Here is a 10,641-nt window from a genome sequence, read left to right on the forward strand (position 1 = left end):
TTCTCTTTAATATTTGCATTATTTCAAAAATTGTATAATAAATTTGATGTTTAATAATATTTACGTATTATTTTAGACAAGCCCTTGAATTTAGTGTTGCTGATCACAAAATGATTTTGAGTTTGATGAGTTTGTATATACTAAATAAATATTCGTTTATTTTATTTTGGTTTCTTAAATATATTAGCGTAAAAATCTTTTTTACAATTCTTTTTTATACTTACATTACGATTACAATTTAATGCTCAGCATATGCAAGTTTAACTGCTTTAATTATTAATTCTAGTTTTGCGAAAATGCGAATACATGTTGAAATACAACTGGTATTGAACAAAAATAAATATTTCTTACATTTCATACAAAAATAATAAAATATACAAACGTCATACACGCCGGACTGTATACTAGTAAATTATCGGAAACAGCATAAACCTATTCTATTCCAATTTTCAACAGGGATTTATCGCGATTGGATGAGTGTTACATTTTGTTTGTTAATTTTATTCTTATAAATAAAAAATTTGGATCGTGAAGATTTTATAATATCTAAATACATAAGTTAAAAGAGGCAAAAAAATTAGTAAACATAATTGAAACAACATGGGATGTATTAAACAATATGTTTAATAGCAAACATCTAATAGTAAATAAAAATATCAAAGAAATTGATGAGAGAATTTGCAAATGTACACGAATTTTTGAAATTCTTGTAAAGTGGAATCTAATATAATAATAAGAGAACAGGTAGGAAACTAATAACTCGGAGTCTGGAGTCCGACAGATGTAAGGAATCCTTCTTTGGCTACGAAATCATGTTATTCATATGCTTTATCACATTATTACACAAAAAAACAATGTCAACACTGCCAGGAGAATGGAACACAATTTCTTTTACTGTATCAGCAAGGGAAGATTTTCAAAATAATCTCAATGGAAATAGTTGGAGTACAGTCGTATGAAAGCAACTGGAGGGTGCCTAGATGCATAGATTCTGAGATTCAAACAACTTCAGGTTGTTATTCATCATGAAACCCTTCAGTTTTCTAGTTGATCAAGTAAACTTTACATGGTTTCTGTAAAATCAATAATAAATTTATTTACCTTTAAATATACAATGTTTCTGGAAATCTTTCAGTTGTTGGTTAAAGATCTCTAAAGTTTAATAAAAATACTTTAAGCATATCTGTTAACTCTGAACTGAGTTGGGTACTATCAGGAAAATTAAATAAGATGGGCAAAAAGGACCAACAATTTAAGAAGAAAATATGTTGACGTAATATAACAGTTTAACGTAGCAGCATTGAACGCTCGAGCTCCTGGTGTTTCACGATCTGGCAATGTAACGATCACATCCTTATAATACTCTCATTTACAATAGAATGAACTCTTTTCAACGACTTTAAGGCTAAGCATAGAGCGTGAAACTGTGGTAGGAGCAATGTGATGGTACTTTCGACCTCTTTGCTGACGGGAGTACGAAGTACACCATCAACGATTGCTTTGATCACAAAATATAAATAGACAGAATAGTAACCACCAGAGACATGAATAATAATAATTATTAATTTAATTAATTAGAGTTAGTTGGAGTCGGAGCCAAAGGTGGACCTATAGGTTGAAGTGGAGAAGGAGTCCGTATCAAATTTAAGAAGTAAGCAGACAGACAAAACGATGTTACAAATGGTGAGTAGGGTGGACGTTAAATTGGGATGGGGTACTTTTAAGCACCAATTGAACTTTTGGACTGTCTTTTTGTAATTATAAGCTGATGTTGCACGGAAAATTAAGTTATATAACTGTACACGGATATCCAATAAAATAATCCAGGTACGAAATTATTTTATTATCACCTAGACGCCTGTCCTGATTATGATAATGGACCTCAATGTGCTTAATAAAAATGTAGCAATGGCATTTGTTACCAATATTTTAATTTATTAAAATAACAATTATCAAGTATTTTTCATTAGAAAAGTTACTATATTAACATGTTAATAATAACAAAAAACGTAATGTTTAGGTTGGAAGTAAGATCCTCCTTGTTAATGACAACACCTTAAACTGTCAAACTAGAAAACAATTAAAACTACGATCAATTTTAATTGTCAAGTTGAATAAAAAATGTCGAAAGACGTCGAAGCTGAAGTAAAAGAGAATATGGAAATTATTGAAGTACCTCGTGGACTTGAAGCTGAAACTGAAAAGTTCGTCGAGTCTATCATCAAACATGATGCATACAAGAATAACGAGTAAGTTTATCGAAATTATTTAATAAATAATGAGGATTGCTACAAAAATTAAATTTATTTTAGTTATGAGTGGGGATTGAGAGATTTTGAATTAGGTTTGTGTTTAGGAAGAGGCAAATTTGGCGATATGTACTTGGCAAGAGAAAAGAAGACTGGTTTCGTTGTCTCATTAAAATGCTTAAAGAAGAAAAAATTAGTTGAAGGCAATGTTCAAATACAAATACTGAGAGAAATAGAATTTCAAATTCAATTAAAGTAATATATTACTTTCCTTTGTTAATTTGAATCGTTAAACTGATATTTATTTTTAGGCATCCAAACATTTTGCAACTGTTTGTCTGGTTCCACGACTCTCATAGAATGTATCTCGTTTTAGAATATGCAAGCCAAGGTGAACTTTCCAAGCATTTAAAAAACAGCCCTGGTGGTTGTTTTGACGAGCATTTATCTGCAAAATACACATATCAAGTGGCAGATGCATTGAATTACTGCCATCAAAAAGATATGATCCACGGAGATGTAAAACTTGAAAATTTATTCTTAACGGTCAATAATACCGTTAAATTGCGCAAAAGAATATTGAGTGATGGCAGCTCGGATTATTTGGCTCGAGAAATAATTGAAGGCGTGGGATATGACAATTATGTAGACAACTGGAGTTTGGGGGTACTGTGTTACCACTTTTTAGTTGGTATACCACCATTTGAAAGTGAAAACGATATGGAAACTTTCACTAAAATTCAACATGTTGAATTAAGTTTTCCTACTCATGTAACTGATGGTGCCAAAGATTTGATAACAAAAGTGATAAATAATTAAGCATCTTATAATTTTTTATTTTAATTTTGCTGATTTCAGTTATTTGTTAAGCCCACACATGAGATGATTACTTTTTCAGAGGTCATGGAACATTTTTGGATTAAGAAGAATATGTAATTCTCTTTTATATTTGCATTATTTCAAAAATTATATAATAAATTTTATGTTTAATAATATTTACGTTTTATTTTAGACAATCCATTGAATTTAGTGTTGCTGACCACAAAATGATTTTGAATTTCATGGTATTGTATATACTAAATGAATATTCGTTTATTTTATTTTGGTTTCTTAAATATATTAGCGTAAACATATTTTATTCTTTTTTATACTCACGTTACGATTACAATTTAAAAGTCAGCAGTCTACAAGTTTAACTGTTTTAATTATTAATTTTAGTTCTTATTATTATACTGGTGGCGTTGACATTGTAGACGCCGCGAAAATGTGAATCCATGTTAAAATACAATTGGGACTGAATTCCGTCCCTGAGTTTCATCTCATTGTGATATATGGGTATCTTATTTGGCGTATTTTGTTTGTTGTTTGCTAATAACCCTTCCTAACTTAGGTACTATCGCGTTCATAAGTGGTCTGCCACTTCAACGACGTCAGGCCGTAAACGGTCACATTCTGTATTACCGTGCACTACCGTCTCGGCAGTGCACGGTAATACAGAATGTGACCGTTTACGGCCTGACGTCGTTGAAGTGGCAGACCACTTATGAACGCGATAGTACCTACAAATTAGTGGAAATGTCGGCACTAACAATTAATTGTGGGGTCGCCCCAATTCGTTTTATGTAATTTGAACAATTTCTTTGATTTTCTCGAACAATTTAGATGAACTGTCTCCCGTTGCATATTAGTGGGTGATTTCCTTCCACCGTCATCTTTGGAATCACTTCTTTGACTTCTTTCTTTTTGACATCCACCTATGGATTGGTAGTATCCTTCGTACCTTATATTCCAGTTAGAGAGAGGTCTCGCTTCTGGGTCCTCGATCGCCATTATTGATTTTGGTTCTTCCTCTTGGTTCTGTCTGTATAGCATTGCTTAATCAGGATTTTGTATTAACAGTAAACTTTGTTGTTACTTATTTAAAAAATTTTCTTTTTTAGGCATCCCATATCAACGATTCCTGGAGTGAATTTTATAGAACGTAAGATACGAAATGATATTAGAAAGATTCCCTCGGTTGACTTCATTGGCCAAATTTTCATTTGTCTTCGAATGTTTCGAATGAGTTTAAATTTGGTGCAATGAGTTGTACAATTTTTAATAATATTCATTCACATATTATTATAGTACTGTTAAATAATGTATATTGAAAAAGTGTATACAGGGCAACTCAATGTGGCAAAACAAAGACCAAACGTTTTAAGTCTTGTACACAACACTAATAACATTAAAAAACAGAATAAGTGGGAAGACACTACATGGAAGATAAATTTAATACTCAAGAATGAATTTTTTTTTTATACGTCAAGAAATCGTTTTTTGCATATTTTACATTAAATAGTAATAAAAATAAATATTTGAAAATTTGTAAAAAATAGTTTATGAGAATTTTGTTTATAATATATAAAACTATAATAATTTATTGATATAATATTTTAATAACATACTGAAGAGAAAAAAGTATTTTGAACAAAAATAAATATTTCTTATATTTCTTACAAAAATAATAAAATATACAAACTACACACACGCCCGACTGTATAGTAGTAAATTATCGGAAACAATACACACGTATTCTATTCCAATTTTCAACAGGAATTTACCACGACTGGATGAATGTTACAATTTATTAGTTAATTTTATTCACATAAATAAAAAATTTGGATCATGAAGATTTTATAATATCTAAATATATAAGTTAAAAGAGAGGGAAGAAAATTAGTAAACATAATTGAAACAACATGGGATGTATTAAACAATATGTTTAATAGCAGACATCTAATAGTAAATAAAAATATCAAACAAATAGATGAGAGAATTTGTAAATTTACACGAATTTTTGAAATTCTTGTAAAGTAGAATATAATATAATAATGAATAAGAGAACAGGTAGAAAAACTAGTGTCCGGAGTCTGGAGTCCGACAGATGTAAGAAATCCTTCATGGACTACGAAATCATGTTAATCATATGCTTTATCACATTATTACACAAAAAAACAATGTCAACACTGCCAGGAGAATGGAACACAATTTCTTTTACTGTATCAGCAAGGGAAGATTTCCAAAAACTTCAATGGAATTAGTGGTAGTACAGTCGTATGAAAGCAACTGGAGGGTGCATAAATGCATAAATTCTGAGCCATTATTAATCATAAGAGAAATTACCCCCAAGAAATTCAAACAACTTCAGATTGTTATTCTTTATGAAACTCTCCTTCAGTTTAATAAATGTATTTTTAAATATACAATATTCCTGGAAATGTTTCAGTTGTTGGTTAAAGATCTCTAAAGTCCAATAAAAATACTCGACGTATATCTGTTAACACTGGACTGAGTTGGGTAATATCAGGAAAATTAAATAAGATTGGCAAAAAGAACCAACAATTTAAGAAGAAAATGTGTTGACGTAATGTAACGTAGCAGCATTGAATGCTCGAATTCCTGGTGTTTCACGATCTGGAAATGCAACGATCACATCCTACACTCTTATGTACAACTAACTGGACACTTTTCAACGACTTTATGGCTAAGCATAAAGCGTGAAACTGTGGTAGGAGCAATGTGATGGTACTTTCGACCTCTTTGATGAGGGGAGTACGAACTATACCACCAATGATTGCTTTTATTCTATACAAAAAAAAACGACAAAATCACACAATCACAAAATATATATAGACAGAATAGTAATCACCAGATACATGAATAATAATAATAAAAATTTAAAAAGTATGGATTATCGTGACAATAAGTAATTAGTAAGTTAATTGCAGTCGGAACCAAACGTAGACCTATAGGTTGAAGTGAAGGAGGAGATCCGTCGATTATGGGAACGTTGGAGTCCTTATCAAATTGAAGCAGGAAGAAGACAGACAAAACGGTGTTACAAATGGTGAGTAGGGTGGACGTTAAGTTGGTATGGGGTACTGAAGTTGCACGGAAAATTAAGTTATTTAACTGTACACGGATATTCAATGGATATTCAATAAGGTAATCCACCTAGACACCTGACCTGATTATGATAATGGACCTTAATGTGCTGAAGAAAAATGTAAATGTTTAATTTAACATTAATATTATAGCAAACAAATTTTATATATTACCAAGTATTTGTGATTAGAAAAGTTACTATTTTAACAGGTAAATAATAAAAAAAAAATATGTTTAGTTTGGAAGTAAGGTTCACCTTAGTTTTAATCACACACCACCTTAAACTGTCAAACTCGAAAATAATTAAAACTACAATCTATTCTAATTGTCAAGGTAATCAGTTGTATAAAAAATGTCGAAAGACGTTGAAGCTGAAGTAAAAGCGAATATGGAAATGATTGAAGTACCTCGTGGACTTGAAGCTGAAACTGAAAAGTTCGTTGAATCTGTCATCAAACATGATGCATACAAGAATAACGAGTAAGTTTATCGTTATTATTTAATAAATAATGAGGATTACTACAAAATTAAATTTATTTTAGGTATAAGTGGGGACTGGGAGATTTTGAATTAGGTTTGCGATTAGGTAGAGGCAAATTTGGCAAGGTATACTTGGCAAGAGAAAAGAAGACTGGTTTCATTGTCGTATTAAAAAGCTTAACGAGGAAAAAATTGGTTGAAGGCAGTGTTGAAAATCAAACACTGAGAGAAATTGAATTTCAAATTCAATTAAAGTAATATATTACTTTCCTTTGTTAATTTGAATCGTTAAACTGATATTTATTTTTAGACATCCAAACATTTTGCAACTGTTTGCCTGGTTCCACGACTCTCACAGAATTTATCTGGTTTTAGAATATGCAAGTGAGGGTGAACTTTCCAAGCATTTAAAAAACAGCCCTGGTGGTTGTTTTGATGAGCGTTTGTCTGCACAATACACATATCAAGTGGCAGATGCCTTGAATTACTACCATCAAAATAATATAGTCCACGGAGATGTAAAACTTGAAAATTTATTTTTAACGGTCAATAATGCCGTTAAATTGCGCAAAAGAATGTTGAGTGGTGGCAGCTTGAATTATTTGGCTCGAGATATAATTGAAGGCATGGGATATGGCAATTACGTAGACTACTGGAGTTTGGGGGTACTGTGTTACCAGTTTTTAGTTGGTATGCCTCCATTTGAAAGCGAAATCCATATGAAAACTTTCAGTAAAACTCAACATGTTGAGTTAAGTTTTCCTACTCATGTAACTGATGGTGCCAAAGATTTGATAACAAAAGTGATAATAATTAAAGATCTTATAATTTTTTAATTTAATTTTGCTGATTTTAGCTATTTGTTAAGCCCGCACATGAGAGGATTACTTTTTCAGAGGTCATGGAACATTTTTGGATTAATAAGAATATGTAATTATCATTTATATTTGCATTTTTTCAAAAATTATATAATAAATTTTGTATTTTAATAATATTTACGTTTTATTTTAGACAATCCATTGAATTTAGTGTTGCTGGTCTCAGAATGATTTTGAATTTAATGGCTTTGTATATACTAAATAAATATTCGTTTATTTTATTTTGGTTTCTTAAATATATTAGCGTAAAAATCTTTTTTATACTCACATTACGATTATAATTTCAAGCTCAGCATCTACAAGTTTAACTGTTTTAATTATTAATTTTAGTTAGTATTATTATCCCTTGAATTTAGTGTTGCTGATCACAAAATAAATATTCGTTTATTATATTTTGGTTTCTTAAATATATTAGCGTAAAAATCTTTTTTGTAATTCTTTTTTATACTTACATTACGATTACAATTTTAAGCTCAGCATCTACAAGTTTAACTGTTTTAATTATTAATTTTAGTTATTATTATTATCCTGTTAGCGTTGTCATTGTAGACGTCGCGAAAATGCGAATACATGTTGCAATACAACTGAGACTGAATTTCTCCCAATAAATAATCCTTTTTTGTAAGTTCGTCCCTGAGTTTTATCTCATTGTGATACATGGGTATCTTATTTGGCGTATTTTGTTTGCTGACAACCCTTCCTAACTTAGGTACCTACAAATTTGTGGAGATGTCGGCATCAACCATTAATTTTGGTGTCGCCCTAATTCGTTTTATGTAATTTGAATAATTGCTTTGATTTTATCGGACAGTTTAGAGGGACTGTCTCCCGTTGGATATTAGTGACCGCCGATTTTGGCTCTTCCTCTTGTATTTTTGGAAATCTTGGAAAGTGGAATCTAATATAAAAATGAATAAGAGAACAAGTAACAGGTTCGACAGATTTAAGGAATCCTTCTTGGGCTACGAAATCATGTTATTCATATACATATCACATTATTACACAAAAAATAATGTCAACACTGCTAGGAGAATGGAACACAATCTCTTCTAATGTTCCAAAAAATCTCAATGGAAATAGTGGGAGTACAGTCGTATGAAAGCAACTGAAGGGCGCATAGATGCATAGATTCTGAGCCACAATTATCTTTCATAATCGACTGAAAATTTAGGACTGTCATGAAAAGAAGTAAATTTCAACAGTAAACTAATAGAAATTCAAACAACTTTGTTATTCCTTGTGAAACTCTCCTTCAGTCTTCCAGCCAATTAAGTAAACTTTACATGGTTCCAGTAAAATTAATAGTAAATGTATTTTATCTTTAAATATACAATTTTCCTGAAAATCTTTCAGTGGTTAGTTAAAGATTTCTAAAATCTAATAAAAATACTGAAAGTATATCTGTTAACACTGAACTGAGTTGGGTAATATCAGGAAAATTAAATACGATTGGCGAAAAGAACCAACAATTTAAGAAGAAGACCATCATGGCTACAGAATTTTGAGAGTACCATAGTACATCACGGGAATTGAAGTACAAACATAGAAAAAAGGAATATCTCACTAAAATCATCAAGAACGTAACGCCATTGTACAATTAGGTCAAAGGTCAAAATTTCACTGAAGAATAGCACTTTGTTTATTGGCAAGTGTGGATTTATTAGAGTTAGGGGCGGTTTTGAATAATCATTCCAACGATTCAATGAGTAACACTCAATAATCACATAACTAAGCTAATGTTTCCTAACGACAAATCTTGATGGTTGCAAATCTAATATACAATACATATACCATATTTCGAGAAGAAAGCGAAAATCAAAATTAACTATAGTTAATTTATGCAAAATTGGAGATCATTGTGCACTTAATTATTATAGAATCTCTTATTGCATATCAAAACTACAGAATTGACTACATTCTCTCAAGGGCTGAAAAGTTCGTAGGCTAGCACAGAATTGATAGAATTTGATTTTATTATTGTCTTCGATGGCGTCCTTTCAGATCAATATGTTTCGCAGCGATTTCGGACCACAATCGCTCAAGTAATGCGCAGTAATACTCGCTGTTGATGGTTTTTCCTTTTCCGAGGTAGTCCACGAAGAGTATGCCATGAAAATCGCTTCGACAAACTCTCGAAACCAATATTTCACGGTGTAATCTAAAGAAGCATTAGCTTCATAATATTTATGAAACTTTTCTTTTCTTTCCTTTGCCGTTTTGCCTCTCAAAAAATAATGTTTTATGAGAGAACGAAAGTTAGGATACCAAACACGTAACCGAAAGTCACCTGTCAAAACAAAACTAAGGGCTGTATCGCGATGAAGTTTAACATGTCGGCCTAAATATTTTGGTGGTCAAGGTGGTTACTTTTCAGCCCACCTGTTATATTTACTCCTGGATACTACTGTAAAGGAGTAACAAGAGTATGATATCTTAAGAGACATGACCGATAAAAAAGTACAATTCTCGAAGACTTACCTTGAGAGACCATGAAGAAGTGTATACGAATATCGCCAAATTGAACGAAAACCAAAAAGGATTAATAAAGACTGCAAACAATTAAGATATTACCATTATCACGGCCAAATTAATGACAAAAGTAAGAACTGCCTTAGACAATACAAACAAAACAAGTGGAAGAAATTTGTTTCGAACAAGGTATTAGGAATTTTAGAAAATACGGTAGCAAACATCACATAAACTCAAAAGAAAATCCAGTAGATTTCGTTCAAAGAGGTATTGTGCAAGGAGAACCGATAAACAATTCAAAATGGTGGAATGAACCATCACGACTACGACAAACAAAATCGCCCGGAACCACAGATATGATGTATTATATTGTGTCAATATTATATCAGGACTCTCATAAATTGTAAAAATGGCAAATTGTTTTTTCTGCAAGAAACATCACTACCTGTTTCTGGTGCTCATGACAGACGAGCTACATCACGCGTACAATTGAAATATACAGCTGGATCAAAATAAACATTTCTGGAAGGGGATCAGAGCTAACCCTGTCAATTCTAAACAATCAAAGAACGTTGTTTTAAATAAAACTCCACACCATTTGAGTTAGTTTCAAATTCTTGCATAAATTTTTGTATGGG

General features: G+C 31.4%; 2 protein-coding genes across 2 annotated transcripts; both read left to right on the forward strand.

Moving 5' to 3' along the window:
• The first annotated feature begins 2,109 nt into the window (after nt 1-2,109).
• Nucleotides 2,110-3,242, forward strand: LOC109597467 (aurora kinase B). Its single transcript, XM_049962204.1, has 4 exons — nt 2,110-2,249; nt 2,313-2,504; nt 2,561-3,053; nt 3,108-3,242. The coding sequence occupies exons 1-4, from the start codon at nt 2,122-2,124 to the stop codon at nt 3,183-3,185; spliced, it is 891 nt and encodes a 296-aa protein (XP_049818161.1). The 5' UTR covers nt 2,110-2,121; the 3' UTR covers nt 3,186-3,242.
• Nucleotides 3,243-6,098: 2,856 nt separating this feature from the next.
• LOC109597465 (aurora kinase B-like) lies at nt 6,099-7,642 on the forward strand. The gene is made up of 5 exons (XM_020013151.2): nt 6,099-6,138; nt 6,510-6,656; nt 6,719-6,910; nt 6,967-7,459; nt 7,513-7,642. The coding sequence occupies exons 2-5, from the start codon at nt 6,529-6,531 to the stop codon at nt 7,588-7,590; spliced, it is 891 nt and encodes a 296-aa protein (XP_019868710.1). The 5' UTR covers nt 6,099-6,138; nt 6,510-6,528; the 3' UTR covers nt 7,591-7,642.
• Nucleotides 7,643-10,641: the final 2,999 nt, after the last annotated feature.

This window comes from Aethina tumida, chromosome 1 (genome assembly GCF_024364675.1).
Source record: "Aethina tumida isolate Nest 87 chromosome 1, icAetTumi1.1, whole genome shotgun sequence".
In the NCBI taxonomy this organism is placed as follows: domain Eukaryota; kingdom Metazoa; phylum Arthropoda; class Insecta; order Coleoptera; family Nitidulidae; genus Aethina; species Aethina tumida.

Bases quoted from the DNA above. Each gene is read 5' to 3' on its own strand.
- LOC109597467 (XM_049962204.1), top strand. From the start codon at position 2,122: ATGTCGAAAGACGTCGAAGCTGAAGTAAAAGAGAATATGGAAATTATT. The intron at 2,250-2,312 runs GTAAGTTTATCG...AATTTATTTTAG, and splicing joins GATGCATACAAGAATAACGA to TTATGAGTGGGGATTGAGAG. The intron at 3,054-3,107 runs GTGATAAATAAT...TGCTGATTTCAG, and splicing joins CCAAAGATTTGATAACAAAA to TTATTTGTTAAGCCCACACA.
- LOC109597465 (XM_020013151.2), top strand. From the start codon at position 6,529: ATGTCGAAAGACGTTGAAGCTGAAGTAAAAGCGAATATGGAAATGATT. The intron at 6,657-6,718 runs GTAAGTTTATCG...AATTTATTTTAG, and splicing joins GATGCATACAAGAATAACGA to GTATAAGTGGGGACTGGGAG. The intron at 6,911-6,966 runs GTAATATATTAC...ATTTATTTTTAG, and splicing joins GAATTTCAAATTCAATTAAA to ACATCCAAACATTTTGCAAC.